Genomic DNA, 20,000 nt, shown 5'->3' on the forward strand with positions numbered 1-20,000 from the left:
ATTCCAAGCTCTGATTATGCTGATGGTGTGACCGCAGACACACACACACACACACACACACACACACACACACACACACACACAGGAGGAGAAAAATCCTTCCAAATATATTTACTATAGGTAATACCAAAGAAGAAAAGGCCACACTTTGCATACAACCGTGTGTGTGTGTGTGTGTGTGTGTGTGTCTGGTTGTGCGTACATCTGCAACACAAAAACCTTAACCCTCAGTCAGACCTCAAGTTTGGCAAAAAAAAAAAAAAACACCAGTTATCACTGGGTAAGATTTGGCAAAGCCACCATAAGGGAGACAGTTGCCGAGCCCCAAACTGGCATTCACACACTTACACATTCTCACTAGGAGCTGCAAAGGAATTTCAGACAGAGAGAGAGAGAGAGAGAGAGAGAGAGAGAGAGAGAGAGAGAGAGAGAGAGAGAGGACATCCAACATGCAAGGAGATGAGCTATGCATTCTGACAGCTGTGACGATGAAACAATGGAAAGGCCCTCCTGCCAGAAGAACTCCCCTAGGTGTTAAAGACCTACCCTGAGTGGAACAGGGAGGGATGGAGAAGGAGAGATGGAGAGAGAGAGAGAAAGTGTGGAGAGAGAGATGGAGGTGGGAAGAAATTGAGGAAAAGAGAGAGGGAGAAGTGTGGGATAGGAGATAGAGTGAGAGAAACAATTGTGAGAAAATATTGTTACCAGGACATTCCACTGAGAATGGCGGGTCTCTGAACCCACCCCACCCCCCACCTACCCATGCCATGTCTCATTTGAGCCTCGACACAGGCTTGTTGGCTCAGTCATTTAGACATTTGCTCAGGGGACTGGGTGGGAGGTGAAGACGGACCCACTCTGGGATCCCAGAGGGGTGGTGGCGACAGAGGGGGCTGGGTTGGATGTGTGTGTGTGTGTGTGTGTGTGTGGAAGGCGGAACTGAATGGAAAACAGATGATCATAAAGCCCCTACAAACAATAGTGGGGTTTAGAGAGGCAGAGTAAATAAAAGGGTTCCACAGCAGGCTTGGTTTGCTCACATGGCGAAACCAGGAGAGAACAGAGCCCCCTCCCCCCTCCCACTACCACCACCACCCCAAAAAGTAACCCCCAATTTCACACACTTTTAAAAAGTTCCTTCACTGTACACTAGGCTATGCATCTTTATGAAAGCCCACTCCAAAGTTTATGAAAAAGAGAGGCTTCTTTGTGTGCAAGGTGCACCACTGGCAAACCCTGTCTGGGACCCTGGGAGCTTTTGTATTCCTCTGAAAAAGGCCTACCATTAACAAGTTCCGCATGACTGCCCTGGAGTACCAATAGCAGTTGGCGTCTCCGACAGATCCCAGGATGCCCTAGACCCATCCATTAAATCTAGAAAGAACTAAATTTATCACAGAGGTGTCTACCATAACACACCGTGCCCCGTTTCCGCGTCGTTGTACTACATAAAAAAAACAACCGGCTTAAGGAGCACATTGCTTTCATCTCATGCTAACGTGCAATTAAATCGAGCAAACACGCGAGGGGAATGCATCATAAAACTTAGCATCAGGTCTCCTCCACTCTGACAGCAGCGGCACTGTTCTTGCCCGTTTCCACAGGGTTTTCATTACCCGAGTACAACTTGTACCATTCATTCACACAGCTTCACAATAACAATAGGCTATACAACAAAAGTCGCCAGCGGATGTAATAAACACAGTTATCATAAGCAGCTGAAAAAAATATTTCAAATATGTTTTTAAAAGTTTGCTCCTTACCATATCGCGATCCGGTCCTTCGGGTAGTCCAGCCTATCTATGCAGCCCAGGTAGTAGGGTAAACTGTGCGCAGCGTTGCGAGCCAGTATGGCGATCATAACTTTGGGCTTCAAGAAGGACGATTCGGGTCGGACGGACTCCTCCACCAGCGTCACCAGCTCCGAGCGGCATGCTGGCAGCCCAGCGGCCGCAAGCATGACGAGGAAGCTGACAGCTACCGCTCCGACCGCCGGCATCGTTCCCGGATCGCACCGTTATGCCAACCTGAGCTCGGCCTCGACTCGAATATGTGCGACAGGGGGAGGGAGAGGTGGATGGGGAGGGGAGAAAGAGGAAACACGGTGGAAGGTGTGAGAGGGTCGCCCTCCAATGACAAGCTCCACACTTTCTTTCATCAGATTTCAAATTAGATTTGAATAAGGGCAACTGATGAGGGTGGGTCAAAAGTGTATAGGCTACTCCTCTCAGACTTTCACACCTGTGAGTCTGTATTAGGCGACAGTGTAGCCAATTGTAAATAACAATTCATCGCTGGAAATGTGGAAATAACTTTAGCCTAGGCAACGTCCAGAGTAAATTACATTACATTTAGCAGACACTTCTTGACCAAAATTACAGAGGTTAGAGAGGCTACAAGATATAGCCTATAGATAGATATTTATTGATAGTTTCGGAAATTTCTCAAATCTACAAATCGGCATTGTCTGCCATTATGAATTGAGAGTTGCCTGCTGCACATTTTTACATCAGGTTAGCCAACAAACACTGCATGAAAAAATCAAGTGGTCTAGCAGGCTGATTGGGGAGTCACAATAAGCTAACTTGGTGCCGCTGTATATCACATAGGCCTAGATAAAGAGAAGTCAGTTTTGAGTGACAACTTTCAGCTTCCTATGCACTGGTTTAGGTTCCAAGAACCAAACGATATCAAAACCAGCAGAAATTGAACAACTTATAGTAAAATTGGCATAGGTGTTTTTATTTGTGTTTAATTTTATTTATCTATTTTTTCTTTTCTATATGTATTTATTTTCTCTAACTATTTATATTGATTGTTTTTTATAATATTTAGTTTACTCACAATGTTTTAGAAAGGACTAGACCCTGGACCCCAGAACCTTTATGTGTCATTGTCTATTTTTACTTTGCTGTTAAGATGAATGATGTGCGACAAGTGCCTGTCAGTTTCTGTCTATGGATGATAATTTTTTATAAAAGGCTAGCTAATACGTACCATTAGCCTAGATCATGTTTCATCCAAGGCAGGTAACAGCCAAGGCATGTAGTGCAGAACAGACTTCTGTGGTCTGTGGAACTGGAAGTGGACCTTGTGTATGACACCATGCTCAATTTCGCCATTACCTTTGCCGTAGCTGAAGAACATTTCATCAGAAATAGAAAAGGAATGTGGAAGAGGACTAGAAAGTGAATGTGTCTCTTGTAAGAGTGAACATGTCTCTGGTAAGAGTCACTGAGTCAAACACAAAAGCACACACATGCACACCAAAGTGATTTCTATCATAAAGCAATCCTCCTCTTGTTCCCCCAAACTCCACCCACCCACCCACACACACACACACACACACACACACACACTCACAATTTGCTCAGAGGAACTCTACAATATCTCTACTCTACAATCATGTGCTTCTGTGCTTTTAGCTGAAGACTATTACAGTTTTTTCTGATTGCTTAAGCACCTTTTTTGTAACTATGGCATTTTTTTGCAAAACTCTAGGAAAACCTTTCACCCAATCAGCAAAACATCGTAGTTCTCTTGCAAAAGCCAACACACCTTGCTTAACTCTTCACACCTTTGTAAAAATGGTGTTTTCGTATCAAACAGTAAACACAAGCCATCACAATAATAAGCACACAAAATGCCAACTACACACTGATGGTCTGAATAAAAAACACATCTGGCTTTTGCTTTCTCTGTGCACAAGGTAGACTATGTCAGTTTGAGGTCATACTTTTGTCATAGTTCTGTAAACATACAGGGATCCAAACTTTACTGTAAGTATTGGTGTTTATTTACACACATCAAAACAAACACAAGTCTGTTTTTCCAAGTCACAAAATAGCAATTTCACTGAGACAAAACAAATCAGTCTACATCGGGTCGTCTCTCTCAAAATTCCGTCTCATCACATGCAATGTCCTAGTCCAAGGCACCGGGAAAAATATATGTATCCAGGCCTGACATGACAATATCCCCACATGTACTGTTTTTTTTTTTGTCTGTAAAAGGGCTATTTCTTTCTCTTCTCACTCTTCCTGTTCCCTCCATTGTACCCATTGTACATTACCTGTGGCTTATTTATAGTGCTTAGGCTGATTGCAAAGTGAACTAATTATCTAAATCAGTTTTCACATGAGAAAGTGTGCCAGAGAGTTGGCAAAATAGTGTAAGTGCAGTGAATTGTGTCTACAGTTGTGCAAAGTGTGTGTTACAAAATTGCAAACTGAGTGCAAAGCAGTGTTTGTGTAATCCTGGACAGAGACCGCATAGAATAGCCTACTATATGGACGGTGAAGTTATCCACATCACGTCAGCGTCCAGCTGCAGTCAACTGCCACGCCCCGTATCCTCACTCCACCGCGGTGTGTGTTGTGCTTATTATGAAGGCTCTCCGGTCATTGCACCACAATAAGCAAATCCTTCAGACCAAGCAAGCATTTGTACCATTTAGCCTTGGCATACTTCTCATTCTGAACACAGGCACTTTTGGGGACAAATTGCAAAGTCTGCTAGCGCCCTCTAGTGTTTGGATGCTCTCAATATGCCATTCTTTCGTCTCCTGTCCTGTTACCAAGCTGGCATGACCTGGAGGTCCAACAAAAACAGTATATTTAAAGGCAACCTCATGAGACTTGAGACCACACATGACTGCACGTGTTTTGGAACAGACTAGGACGAGAGGGCCAGTAAGACTATCATTAACCTAGCCAGTGTCGCCAGGTCTACTGTGATACTGTCCAGAAAGGCTCTTTTCCAACAGGGCAGTGAATGACTTACACAGAGAGGTCACCAGAGTTACAGTCTTTCAATAATGAAAGGTTTTATGCTAATCCTTACCCACAGTCTTGGTGGGTGGCTTTCACAGAAGTTTATGTGACATCCTTCACAGGAATGATTTTGATTGCATATTGCAGAGGGGTTTTTGAAAATGTACAAGTAGTCTATGTTTTCGCAGAGATCACGTGATGATGGAAATGCATGGCAGTGGATTATGAGAACAGGCAGCCTAACTCCTCAAGAGGGAACTGCCATGAGGATGTGGATATGGCAGTGTTGAGGAAGTTTGACACTTTTATTACCAGACCTTGGCTCGCTTCAAAATTACAACATCAACTTCCTTTTCGAAAGGTGAAGGTCGATATTATGTGCATGGTAAATTTCCATTCATTAATAGCTCATAACAGAGACAAATGCCATGTTTAGTGTTGTGGCTGGTTGTAAATGCTGTCATTTTTCCTGAGGGTCGTTAAAGGGACGGTTATATTGACAGTCCTGTGACTTATATTGTAGACTAGGCTACAGATAGTGCCATCATTCTCCCACTGTACCTCTTCGTCAGTCTCTATGAGAAATAAACAAAACCACAGATTTATAGTTAAAGCTTTCATATGAAACCCACTATCAGGACAACGTATGCTAGCAATCATGCCCTTTACTTTGCATATTTAAAGGTTTTAAGAGCTGCCCAGGAAAATATTCCACGGGAGAACATGTTTTATGTGGAAGATTTTGTGCGCATTGAGCGGCGTTCTGTGATGGATTGATGTCATCAAGCCTTAACAGCGGAGACGGAAAAAGTTCCCTGTCGCAGCCAAGTCCTCACTTCACATCGCCTACCAGCTGCCGCGGGGACGATGAGCCAAGCCGTTGCACCTCACTCAGAATAGCTGAGAAAGTTCCGACGTCAAGTGTCTGTCTGCTTGTGCTTCTCTCTGGCGTTAAAAACGAAAAGACTCCAACAACCTCTGCTAACACCACTCAGCTTGTCTTTCTGTCTCTCTCCCTGCTAGGCACGATGCCAAACGCCGAAGGCCCCGCGCTCGTTTCTTTTGGCTCGTGTCCCCCCTCGCCTTCGCATTTACAGACACATGATACAGCGGAGTGTGGCTATGCCAGGCTGTGCCAGGCTTCGCAGCGGTCGGTCGGCTTAAGCCACGGCAGTGCCGGTCTCTGCTGGGCCTATGGCATCACCCTCGCCCACAAGAGAAGCTGTGAAGCTGTCAGAGCACGACTTGAGGGAGGCAAGTGGGATGGAGCCGGGCCAAACCGTTACCCAAAACCCTTTTAGCGAAATCACTCCTCACACGGTGGCGGGGCAAAGTAGGCTGGGAAGAGGGGGATTGCAGAGGAGAGGAAAGAGAGGGTAAGTGTGAGGGAGGGAGGGAAGGATTGAGAAGTCTTGACGCAGGCAGACTTGCCATTCACAAGTGTGTGCTTTGAGTGTCTCTAAGGGTTCTCACACCCCTCCCAATGGTCTCTCGAGTGGCCTTGTTTTTGGTCGTCTGTCCCAGAAACAAACCATCTGTCATGTTCATTTGAAATGGCTGTCCTGAAGAACAAAAACATCACAAAACACTTAACATCTATTCATTTACTCACTATTCACTATCTTCGTTCCTGAAGTCAATAGACTTCTACTCTGATCCAGTGAACCAGCTACTGTTGGGTTTATTAGGTCTAATATAATCACAGTGCTGGGGACAAATGGAGTGATCAGATGCTTTGCAGCTGGTAGAAGCAGAGAGGGGCACAGGTACTGGACAAGAGTGTACAGAGTTTAGGGAGAGAGAGGGAGAGCGAGGGAGGAGAGGAGAGATGGTGAGGGAAAACAAGGGAAGGCGTCTGGATTGAGTTAAGTGTAATAGTCGGTTTATGTCATGCTGGCAAAGCAAAAGGGGTACTGGCTAGAGTCAGAGCTCTCAGAATGAGTGTCAATTAAAGAGAGAGAGACAGAGAGAAAGAGAGACAGAGAGAGAAAGGGAAAATAAAGTGAGGGAGAGAACTCAGTCCAACCTGTACTGTTGCCACTCACCCAAAGGGATCTCTTCTCCATTACAGCTGGACCAGAGTAACAGAGGAAAGAGCTACACACACACTCCAGCCTGATATGGTAAAACTCAATCAACCATGTGTGTGTGTGTGTGCAACACACTCCTTCACCCCATGAATAGGGGATGGAGTGGGGTGTGTGATGGGGTGGGGGTGATGTCTGCCAAAACTGCTGGAACATGCCGTACCCTAACACACACACACACTCTCTCTCTCTCTCTCTCTCTCACACACACACACACACATACATGCGCAGACGCATGGAGGTACACTCACACGCGGAACACTTTATTGGCCCTTACCTCATGCTGGAAAGAACATTGTCTTGCCCATATCCCTGTCTGAGGTTAACAGGCTCCATCAGTCTCTCTCTTCCTCTCGGCCTGCTCAGTGTCTCTCTCTGTGGGCGGGGCTTCAGATGCACTCCCCAATGGGCCCTCTGGGACTCTCTGACAAGCCCTGAGGCTCCTGCTGCTGCAGGATGGTCTGAATAACTGTAGGCTATAGGCCTATGTGTCTGTGTGTGTGAGTGTGTGCTTGCATGTGTGAGTGAGGATTAGGGGATTGCAGAACTATAATGTACTGAACTGTCTGCACGTGAGTAATGTCAGGATTGTGTGTGTGTGTGTGTGGGGTATGAGAGAGTGAGAGAGGTGGGGCCAATGAAGGATACCCCAGGAGGAAGGGGTGTTGCTGAGGGGTTTGCGGAAAGGATTGGTCAGGTAAGACGTTACTGTTGGTAGTGTGGAGTCTCTCTGTCACCATGACCACTAACTAAGTGATGCAAGGAGTGTGTGTCTGTGTCTATAAAAGAGAGAATAAGAAAAAGAGAACGGATAAGAGATGTGGGAGAGAATGAGGTTAGCTAGCAGCAGACACGAGCGGCAGCAGCATCTCCACGGTATAAGCAGTGTCAGGATCGCGTTACCGTCGGATGACTCAATCCAGTGCAGGAGTCAGCTTCTCGCTGCCAGAGGATTGATCCAGCCGCTAATCTCCTAGCTGCTCACGGCAGCTGTGAAGGCTGACAGCCCCGACTGCTCCTCTTTTAGACTGAACAGACGCTTATGATTGAAACCACAAAGCGCTCCTTTGAATTTCCTGTTCTGCTGACAGTAACTGGCCTTGTGTAACGGCTCTGGCAATGCTCTCTGTCAGCTACCTACATACCTGCAAGGTCGTCTTTCTGTAAACACCATTTATGGCCGACAAGGATTGGCGTGTTTTTTTTTATATCACCACCAGGTGGCGCAGAGAGCTCTGCAGTTTTGTCCCACGGAGACGAGGATATGGCATTGATGAATTTCCACCGTGGTGCTGCTGGATTTTCCTGTGTTTTGAACCTTGAAGGCCTCCCCTACTAGGCAGACATTGCCAGACAGAATCTGAGCCCAGAACATAGTGAGTTAAAGATGGCGGAGCCAAACTACTGTTATGGTGTTCCGGAGTTTCCTAGAATTCACTCTGGTAAATAACATTTTAGCCACTGAACAGAGCAGCATTCTTGGCTGTTATCTATGGGAGACAGAGTTATCCTGACATAGTCAGCTGAGTATGCAAGGAAAAGAACGAGGGGAAAAGATGACACAACAAGCCTCTGTTTTTTTTATTTTTTAATAGAAAAACCGAAAAAAAAGCACTGAAAATAAAAAGCACTGAAAAGTTTAAAAAGGAGGAAGAATCTGGTAATCATGACGACAGAAGCACAGTCAGTATCTCCCTGGCAAATTCACCTCTCAGCGGACCTCAGTTTGAAGTGTGTGTGTGTGTGTGTGTGTAAATGTGTACACAAATGTGAGATCCATAGGGTAAGACCGAAGAGACAGATGAGTAAAGACCATGTTAGCAGGTGCAGAGGCCCTGTTCTTGGTTCACCACAAGTACACACACACACACACACACTCTCTCTCTCGTCTTTCTCGCACACACCCGCACACTTTCAATCACAGACATCGTCTTACATACTGTATTAGCATGCGCGCACGCGCACACACACACACACACACACACACACGTGAACATACTGTGTACTATACACTCATACCACACACATGAACACACACTCACTCTCTCTCACGCACTCACCCTTTGCTCACAAGAACATACTTACATAACACACTGCTAAATGGCACTGTGGAGAAGCTATAGCCTGGTGTGTGTGTGTGTATATATATGTGTGTGTGTGTGTGTGTGTGTGTGTGTGTTTAATTTAGTGTTGCGCTTGACTCCCACCCTGAGGGGTTGGGAGTCGTGACCTTTACAGCCTTGGTCTAAGGAGGGCGCTGCACTACGACAGAAGCCAAACAAATAAACAGACAAATAAACACATCCAGATGTAAAAGACAATGAAAAGAAAAGAAAAACAGACGGAACAAAACAAAAAAAAGAGAGAAAACTAAAACTTAAAAATCCTTCAAAAAAAACAAAGGCAGGAGTCCAGGGTCACAAAATAAACCCACTCGCGCGCGCTCTCTCTCTCTCTCTCCCTCCCTCTCAACATTACTCTCTTATTAAAATATCTGATTCTCTGCCACCCATCCCCACACACAAGCATCAACCCACCATCACCCCCCCCCCCACCCTGTATATCTCAGTCCAAGTCTCCTTCTCCGTCTCTCTGCTTTATGACAGTTACACTACGACAGGAAGGAGGGGGCGGTTTGTTGGGGCGGTTTGTTGTCGCTTCTTTTCGTCCGGTTGCATCCTTCTCTTGGACGGAGTTGTCCGCTCCCGTTGGTAAGGTGCCCAGAGGTTGAGAAGGGGGGGGGGGGGGGTGGAGGACGAAGTGGGAGTGGGGTGGGGAGAGTGGTCCTGTGTGGGTGGAGTTTCTCTCTCACATCTCCACAGTGAGTCTGTCCATCCACTCATCCATCCATCCGTCCATCCATCCATTCTTTAAGCGATCACTTCATCGAGCTATCTTTTCCACCCAACACTTGAAAAAGGGTCCGTTTGAGTTCGAGAAAGGGCGAGGTTGTGGCGGGGGTATAAGGGGCAACAGTCTGTGAGGATTATATGTCTCCGTCGAACACAAACAGACACACACACACACACACACACACACACACACACACACACACACACACACACACACACACACACCTCATCCAAATGCAAACATCACACACTTGTGACAAACACTGTTTCCATTTCCTCTCACTCTCTGATGCTCTATCACTCACTCATACCCACACACAAACTCACACAGATGCACACACACACACAGTCAGTAGCAGAGTCAGGGGCCTTGCTGCTATGTTACATCCTCCTCTTCCGAGCAGTAGTCTCGTCCCTGTGGACAGAGAGAGAGAGAGAGAGAGAGAAGGGGTGGTGGGGGGCGGGGGGTGGAATCAGAATGATTAACGTCACAGAGATGCACAGAGGTGGGGCGAGGCAGTTCTGATTTCTCTCATGTCATGTCCTCCTCTCCTCTCACTGATAAACACTGATCCTGGAAGAATTTCATGTCAGGAAGGACGATACGATACGCTGCTCTGTCCCTTTAAATGTTCAGATCCTGCTGTAGTCTCCTCCTCCTCCTCCTGTCTCCCACTCTATCCCTCACTCCCTCCTTACCCCCCCCCCTCTCTCTCTATCCTTCGTTCTCTGGTCCTTTTCCTCCCTCACCTTCTCAATCTTCTCATCCAGCATCCTGAAGAACTCCTGCTGGCTCTCTGACGTGTGAATGCTGTGGGGGAGAGAGAGAGAAAAAGAGAGAGAGAATGAGAGAGAGAGAGAGAGAGGGAAAGAGGAAGTTAGGGGGAGGAGGAAAAGGGAAGAAACAAACACACCACTAGAATTTTCCATTACAAGAAGAACAGAGGACACACACACACACACACGCAAGCATGCGTACGCACGCACACAATGCTCCTAGCTCCTGTAGCAGTTTTAGTGGCTGTGCAGGAATTTGTATAATCATTTTATGGAGCCTTCACAGCAGGGAGAACATAATCCAGTGCCGTGCTAAAAACAGCTATGACACTGTCCACACTAAATGAAACACACACACACACACACACACACACACACACACACACACACACACACACACACACACACACACACACACACACACACACACACACACACACACACACACACACACACACACACACACACACACACACACACACACACACACACACACACACACACACACACACACACACACACACACACACACACACACACTGCTGTACCAAACAATAACCCTGAACAGAGCAATTAAGAGTAACACACCACAAGTGTATTCCAGCCAACCCCAAAACACAGACAAACTCTCCTAACTCTTCACTATGAGTACTTTGCCTATTGAACTGCTCATATTGTTAAAAGGCAGCACAACTGTAGCTAACCATAATGGCCTGCAACTGGTGAGCCCTCCAGTACACACACACACACAGGTGAGACTCTGGTTTTTATGTAAAACCACACAGCACCATTTATGGAAACACTCAAGCAAATGGCTCCCAATGAGAGACTGGGAAAAAAACTCACATAATCACACATTCTAAATCACTTAGTCTCTCAAACACTATACACAGTCACAGGTGTGTGCACACCCACACACACTCACTTTGTCTTGTTGGAGTTAGCTCCTGTGCCCTCCTTGTGCTGTTTGCCCCGTTGTTGCATGGAGCTCTTCTCCTGAAACACACACACACACAGTTAACTCTTCTCCTTAACACACACACACACGCGCGCACGCACGCACGCACGCACGCACGCACGCACGCACGCACACGCACACACACACCCTTGCTTTCAAACCCAGAGGCCACAGAGGCCGAGCTGCGTGAGCGGTAGTCGTGGCGTACTCTGCTGGAGCTCAGGGCTTCAGAGCCCCCCCATGCCCCCATGCCCCCCCGCCACGTCTGGCCTTCTGCCCCCCCCCCCCCCAACCTCAGGCTGAGCGGCCAAGGGGTTGAGCCTTGCCACCGCCAGTACACTTAATTAGAGCTGGAGGCCAGTGCTGGAGAAACCCACCCTGCCGAGAACACAGCGACAGGACGGACACACACACACACACACACGGACACACACGGACACACACACGGACACACACACACACACACACACACACACACACACACACACACACACACACACACACAGACAGACACACACACACACACACTCTCTCTGTCTCTCTCTCCCTTTTTTTATCTCCCACCCACCCATTATTTCACTCATTTTGTTAAGCACACATACACACAACACATACAAATACTGTCATACACACAGACTGTCTTGCTGTAGTCACATACACACACAGTCACACACCTACACACACAGTCACACACCTACACTCTCTCTCTCTCTCTATTCCACACATACGTATATAAGCACATTCACACCAAAATATCCTCTCGCTTATAATCTCCCTTTTTCTTTCTCACACTCTCGCACACTCTCTCTCCATCTCTCTCAATCTCTCTCCATCTCTCTCTCTACGCATGGTAGATTATCCACCTGTTCTTCCTGCAGTGTTCCTACAGTACCGGTATACACCTTAGAAACCTAGTTTGTTTAAAATGTAATCCAAAACAAGTTTAAAAAGTAACCCACAGACATTTTAATTTGCATAGTCAGGATAAGAACTAAAGGGACAACAGATACTTTTGGTCAAGTTCAGCAAATTGCTCCTTGCGATCACTCGAAACAAAAACCCATCTGGTGTTCGTTCTAGTTCTGTAAATGGGAAGCCAAAACTTGGACCAAGCCATAAACAACGCCAGCCACGTTGCCAGTGCCAACAAGTTGCATCAGGGCAACTGAAACGAGGAGTGTAATTTGATTGGACGATGAGCTCAAATATGATTAGTCATTCACCAGAATCTGAACTTTTACTCTGAAATATTGTTGAGTATATTATGCGAGTATATGGAGTTTTTGCATGGCTCTGACTATCCTACCCTTTGCTGTGAGTAGGCAGCACAAACTGAAGAACTACAAGTCCCAACATGCACCCTGGTGATGTGAAAAGGGCTTCTCTGATGGGTGTGAAAACAGAGTACACACTTGTGACAGTGACAGAGGTGTGCGTTTCGCCTGAGGAATGAGTGTGTATATTTGTGTGTGTGTGTGTGTTGCCCATTTTTGTATACACTCCCACATTCCAGCCGGGTTTCAGCAACACAGCCACATACATGCATGCAAGTGTGAGCATGTTTGTGCTTGTTTGTGTGTGTGCACAAGGAAAAGAAAAAAGTGTGTTTGTGTGTGTGCACAAGGAAAAGAAAAAAAGTGTGTGTGTGTGTGTGTATGTGAGAAAGCACTACCTGTTTACTTGTGCTGGCTGAAGCGGCATAGTTGGTGGATTCACACAGGTGGCTGATTTTGTATATGTAAGTTTGGGAGTGTGTGTCTTGTGAGTTGTGTGTGTTATTGCGGTGCTTGTGTAATGTTCGACTCTCATGGCATGACCAACACTTACACAAGTGCTTTTTCTCACATAAGTCTCTGAGTTGGGTTTGTGTTAAGGCATGTGCTCATCGGCATGGATGCTGTGTGTGTATGTGTGAATTGTGTGTATGTGTGTAAGAGAGCGAGAGAGTCTGTGTGTGTACAGTGGCGCCTGCAGCTGTACGGCCGTACGCACTGTGCGTACCTTCAAGCTCCGCGGGGGGAGAGAGAGAAAGAGAAAGAGACAGAGAGACGCGTTTAGAAGTTTGTGTGTGATCGGGGGCGGGGCAGGGATGGGGTTTGCGATAGAGAGACCGGTCTAGTAGATGGGGCTGGGTGTGTGAGTGATCATGACAACTGATTGGTTACTGGAAAAGTACAAAATTAAATTGTATCGCTTGCCCCCTCGCTGTGTGTCATCAGTCAGATTTGTCTGATTTATTTGTATAGCGCATTTAACGTGCACAGAGTGCAACCCAAAGCGCTCCACATATAAGACATTGTCAATGACACATAGATTAACAAAGACAATAGCGGACGGAGCGGCGTAGTCGCCAGCGTACCCGTGACACCAAGACAGAACTACATTTAAGAAATAACAAACGCAAAAGATGCCGGACGGAGCGGCGTAGTCGCCAGCGTACCCGTGACACCAATCACTGTCGTGACATCAGTGTCGATTCCCTCCAAATTGAAGAACAGCAACTATCAGTCAGTAGTTCTACCATACCGTGTGCGATTACCAGCATAAAAATTAGTAAACGAAGCTTCAAACAAATGAGTTTATTTCAATAATTTTCTAAAAAGCCTAAATGCAATGATGCACAGGCGTCCTCTGCTTACCAGCCGTCTCCGGTACCGTCAAAAAACGGCTAGCGGCCAGGCTGAGACACAGTCCTCCAACTTGGTGCCCATTAGATCGATCAGTTCAATAAATCCGTTCAATAAATCAGTTCCGTTCAAATATGTTAGCACTTGTTATGTTATGCGCTTTTTTTGTGTTGATGTTTTGGGGGGGGGCGGGTTCCGATGTCTGTACCTTAACATTTAAGCTTGCAGGCGCTCCTGTGTGTGTATGCATGTGTGTATGCATGCAGACTCTCTGTGTGTGCATGTACATGTGTGACTAAGAGTGTGTGTATTGTATTGAGTGTGTGTAAGTGTGTGTGTGTGTGTGTGTGTGTGTGTGTGTGTGTGTGTAAGAGTGTGTGTGTAGTGTCCAGTCTCACCAGGTTCTCCTGGTTGCGTGCGCTGACCCTGTCCTCCTCTCCACGCATGTACTTCACCTCCTCCACCGCCTTCATCCTGTACTCATCTGATGACAAGAGAGAGAGATAGAGAGAAAGAGGGAGAGAGAGAGATAGAGAGAAAGAGGGAGAGAGAGAGAGATGGGTAATTAACTTCATCCTGTACTCATCTGATGATGAAAGACAGAGAGAGATGGGTAATTGAAGAGACACAGTAAAACTGTGTGAAAGTGTGTGAAAAAGTGTGTGTTTGTGTATTGTATTAATGTGTATTAGAGAAATGGTTGAACAAGAAGACACAGTAACTGTGTGTGTGTGTGTGTGTGTGTGTGTGTCAGAATGATATACGGAACAGTGAGGTAGTGGGAGTTGAGTGTGTGTGCTCATCCCACACCAAGATGCACACCAAGGCCACCCAGCAATAAAGTGCTGAGAGTGGCAGAGCTCAACACAGCCCTCTGATTAGACACACACACACACACACACACACCTCATGAATGCAAGCACACAATGATGCACACCTAAGCACACACACACACACACACACAACTCATGAATGCAAGCACACAATGATGCACACCTAAGCACACACACACTGTTATCAGGGTGGCGATGTGGATTTTGCCCTTGTGCTGTTATCAGGGAGGGCTCTGGGTGTGATAAGGCCTCTACCTTGTGCCAGCAATCTCAGATTTCCACTGCACTGTCCACTGCACTGCTGTCTTCCACTCCTCACTTTCTCTCTTTCTCTCTTTCTCTCTATCACTCGCTCCTTTTCTCCACCTCCCATTTTTTGTCTCTATTCACATACTCTCTTTTTCTTGACGTCTCCATTTGTCATGCTTTCCTCTCTCTCTCTCTCTCTCTCTCTCTCTCTCTCTCTCTCTCTCTCTCTCTCTCTCTCTCATTAACTTCCTGCAAAACAGGTCGCACCGCAGAAGACTAATGAGTGGAAAAAAGAGCGAGGGAAAGAGAAGAGAAAGAGACCACAGGAGGTAGAAAAAGACAGAAAGAGAAAGAAAGAAAGAGAGAGAGACTGTCTATCACTGCCTGTGGAATGTAAACAAGCTGGAACAGAGCAGTCTTCTGTCTGAACATGCCAACAAACACACACACACACACACACACACACATACATACACACACAGAAACACAAATACAGGCTACTGCAGTAGACACACACTCAACTACACACACACACACACACACACACACACTACTTCAGTAGACAGATGCTCGCTCACTCACTCACTCACACCAGTAGACACTACTTGACCTCCAATAGCAATGCAAACACACAACAGACATGCACACTTGCATGCATACATACATACATACATACATACATACATACATACATACACACACACACACACAAACAAACATTGAGTTGTATATACACACACAGACAAGGAGATAACCACGCAAGCCAACAGTATACACACAGCCAGTCAATCAAACAAACAGACACACTGAGATGTGGACAGATACAGCCTACGCATGGATGTCCTCACTCTTTCACACACACGCAAAACCAACACAAACACACACACAAACAAAAGTCAATACATAGACACAGAGCCAGTTAACACGCGCACACACACACACACACACACACACACACACACACACACACACACACACACACACACACACACACACACACACACACACACACACACACACACACACACACACACACACACACACACACACATTAAAGAGAGCTGATTAAATTTGGCCTGGTAAGCATGACACTGAGCAGCATGAAGAGTCCAGAGCAGCCTCCAGCCACACACACACACACACACACACACACAGCTGGACATGTACAAATACCCACACAAAGCGACTCGCACACAAAGCGACACACATGGCCTGTGCTTAATATGACTAAAAAAGGAGTGCTGAAGAATGCAGAGGAATTCTTCCCTCCCTAAGCCTGCTGGCTGCTACTAGGGAACAGACTGACCAACACAACACAACACCATAACATAACATAACATAACATAACACAACAGAACAAACACAACACAACACCATAACATAACATAACATAACATAACATAACATAACATAACATAACATATCACAACAGAACACAACACAACACCATAACATAACATAACATATCATAACACCATAACACAACACCACACAACACAACACCATAACATATCACAACACAACACAACACCATAACATAACATAACACAACACAACACAACACCACAACACAACACCATAACATAACATATCACAACAACACAACACAACACAACACAATGCAGAATAGCACTGGACAACTCAGCACAGGATGACGTCATAAGCACAGAAATAGCATGCAACACAAAACACAACACAAGACAAAGCAACACAACAGCACACAACAACACACACCAGCACACAACAGCACACAACAGTACACACAACAGCACACACAACAGCACACAACAACACACACCAGCACACAACAGTACACACAACAGCACACACAACAGCACACAACAACACACACCAGCACACAACAGCACACACAACAACACACAACAACAACACACAACAACAGCACACAACAACAACACACAACAACAGCACACAACAACACAACAACAACACAACAACAGCACACAACAGCACAACAACAACACAACACACAACAACACACAACAGCACACAACAACACACAACAGCACACAACAACACAACACACAACAACACACAACAACACACAACAACACAACAACAGCACACAACAGCACACAACAACACAACACACAACACACAACAACAACACACAACAACAACACACAACAACACACAACAACACACAACAACAACACACAACAGCACACAACAACACAACAACAACACAACAACAACACACAACAACACACAACAACACACAACAACACAACAACAACACACAACAACAGCACACAACAACACAACAACAACACAACACACAACACACAACAACACACAACAACACACAACAGCACACAACAACACAACAACAACACACAACAACAGCACACAACACACAACAGCACACAACACACAACACACAACACACAACAACACACAACAGCACACTGGGTTCTGGCCAGCCTGCATGGCCATGGAGTGTGTCATCACTCCAGCCTGATCTGCCTGGAGAAAAGGGACTATTTTTGGACAAGAGAGAGAGAAAGAATACGAGAGAGAGAGAGAGAGAGAGAAAGAGAGAGAGAGAGAGAGAGAGAGAGAGAGAGAGAGAGAGAGTGATGTCTGTGATGTGGGCACATTTCTCATGCTTTAATGAGGAGCAGCGGCCCAGCTCAACCTTTGGGGACAGGACAGGATGCGCTGTCCCCTTCTCTCAGGCCGCCTGTGTCACAGTGTGTTCACTCATTTTGTTGTGTTGTTTGTGTATTTGTGAGTGACTGTGTTTGTGTGTGTGTTTATGTTCTGAGTATTTGTATTTGTGTTTTTTGGTGTTTGTGTGTGTGTGTGTGTAGCTGTTGGCTCCAGAGATGGTTTTTATATGGTGTCATCTGGCTAATCTTGAACAGGTCACCACGAGGCACCAGTCTGCGACCTAGATAATGGGATTCTCTCTCTCTCTCTCCACATCCATTCGTCATCTCTCTCCATTTATCAGTCATCCACCCACCTATCCCTACATTCTTTATTTATTTATTTTATTTCTCTCTCTCTTTCTTTTGTCATCCATTCATTTCTCTCCATATATACATATATCCCATTCTCTCTTTTCTGGTTGATCAGGCAGTGAGAGTGGTGTGTTCGTGTGTGTCTGTGTGTGTGTGTGCATGTATATTAATCTGGAACAGAATTGTGTGTGTGTGTGTGTGTGTGTGTGTATATATGTGTGTGTGTGTGTGTGAATCAGGCAATAATAGAGTGGTGTGATAGATAGATAGATACTTTATTGATACCCAGGGGAAATTCAAGAATCAAGAATCAAATTTGTGTGTATATAGAGTGTGTGTGTGTTAATCAGGCAGTAATAGAGTGGTGTGTGTGTGTGCGTGTGCGCGTGTGTGTGTGTGTGTGTGTGCATGTATATTAATCTGCCAGTAATAGAGTTGTGTGTGCGTGTATATATGTGTGTGTATGTGTGTGTGTATGTGTGTGTGTGTGTGTGTGTGTGAATCAGGCAATACTAGAGTGGTGTGTGTGTGTGTGTGTGTGTGTGTGAATCAGGCAGTAATAGAGTGGTGTGTGTGTGTGTGTGTGTGTGTGTGTGTGTATTAATCAGGCAGTAATAGAGTGGTGTGTGTGGGTGTATAGAGAGTGTGTGTGTGTGTGTGTGTGTGTGTGTGTGTGTGTGTGTTAATCAGGCAGTAATAGAGTGGTGTGTGTGGGTGTATAGAGAGAGAGTGTGTGTGTGTGTGTGTGTGTTAATCAGGCAGTAATAGAGTGGTGTGTGTGGGTGTATAGAGAGAGAGAGAGTGTGTGTGTGTGTGTGTGTGTGTGTGTGTGTGTTAATCAGGCAGTAATAGAGTGGTGTGTGTCAGAGTCAGAGTAGCCAGCAGGAGAGGAGAGAGAGGGGAAATCCTGTGCTGTCAGCCTGAGCCTGCCTGTCTTTCAGGAACACACACCCTTAATCCTGATCCCTCTCTCCCTCCCTCCATCCCTCCCTCCCTCCCTCCTTCTCTCATTCCCTCCCCTCCTGTTGTGCTCTCAAGGGAAATGTGGGCCCCACAGAGAAACCAACTCTGGAGCAGACCTGACACCAGAACTACAGCTCTCAAAATCGAGGCCACATCTGAGCCAGAACCAGCCCGGATCCTGGCCAGCGTCCACAGCTATCTAAGCCGAGTTAGCATGACAACAGTAGCGGGGCTTAGACCCTCTCACGTGTGTGTGTGTGTGTGTGTGTGTGTGTGTGTATGTGTGTGTTTGTCTCTTCATCTTCACCCATCTTCACTTCATTTCAGACATCAAACGGCGCTGTTCGTGAGCCCAAGGGTGCCATGGAAATGCAGAGTGATGCCGCCCTCCTCCGCACGCCACCGCGCATAATATCCACAATATGGGGCGTGTGAGAGCGGAGCCGGGCCGCATCTCAACGGAGCCGGGCCGCGTCCAAGAGAATCCAGCCAAAATGTTCCCTGGTTAATCCAGCCATGCAAGAACTCGCCAACCCACGCAGAAAAACCCACATACACTGCCCTACGCAGAGCAAACACACATTGCACATCACACAGTCACACACACACTTGTGCACTCACACACACATGTAGAGCGAGCGGAACTCCCTTCAGGTCTCATATAGTCAGAAAGTGTTACTATTTTCACCCACCTTCCTGACTTGTTTCTCTAAGGCAACTCTGCCTTTCCTGGCATTGTGTGTGTGTGTCTGTGCGTGTGTGTTTTGGCAAGTATGTGAGACTGGAGGAAAGTGACGTGACTACTCAGTGCTGGCCAGCAAACTAGGGCTACGGCTACATTTTTGCTACGATTCGCCCATCCACATTCCCATCCACATTCCCCTCCACATTCGAC

General features: G+C 46.3%; 2 protein-coding genes across 2 annotated transcripts in view; both read right to left on the reverse strand.

Annotated features, from left to right (window-relative positions):
* colgalt2b (collagen beta(1-O)galactosyltransferase 2b) overlaps positions 1 to 2,002 on the reverse strand; it is a 45,683-nt gene extending 43,681 nt beyond the window's left edge. The window contains exon 1 of the mRNA XM_076277680.1: positions 1,764 to 2,002. Coding sequence (XP_076133795.1) covers positions 1,764 to 1,999 — 236 coding nt within the window. The 5' untranslated portion in view covers positions 2,000 to 2,002. The remainder of the gene's footprint in view (positions 1 to 1,763) is intronic.
* Positions 2,003 to 8,432: 6,430 nt separating this feature from the next.
* Positions 8,433 to 20,000, reverse strand: part of LOC143117342 (uncharacterized protein C1orf21 homolog) — a 27,904-nt gene continuing 16,336 nt past the window's right edge. Inside the window, exons 3-6 of the mRNA XM_076278998.1 lie at positions 14,472 to 14,557; positions 11,414 to 11,484; positions 10,462 to 10,522; positions 8,433 to 10,126 (exon numbers count right to left, since the gene is read on the reverse strand). Of these exons, the coding sequence (XP_076135113.1) occupies positions 10,088 to 10,126; positions 10,462 to 10,522; positions 11,414 to 11,484; positions 14,472 to 14,557 (257 nt within the window). The 3' untranslated portion in view covers positions 8,433 to 10,087. The remainder of the gene's footprint in view (positions 10,127 to 10,461; positions 10,523 to 11,413; positions 11,485 to 14,471; positions 14,558 to 20,000) is intronic.

The sequence above is a fragment of the Alosa pseudoharengus genome, unplaced genomic scaffold (genome assembly GCF_046254945.1).
Source record: "Alosa pseudoharengus isolate Yale_2024_CS ecotype anadromous, Long Island Sound unplaced genomic scaffold, YU_APseudo_1.1 YU_APseudo_1.1_scf_11, whole genome shotgun sequence".
Classification (NCBI taxonomy): domain Eukaryota; kingdom Metazoa; phylum Chordata; class Actinopteri; order Clupeiformes; family Clupeidae; genus Alosa; species Alosa pseudoharengus.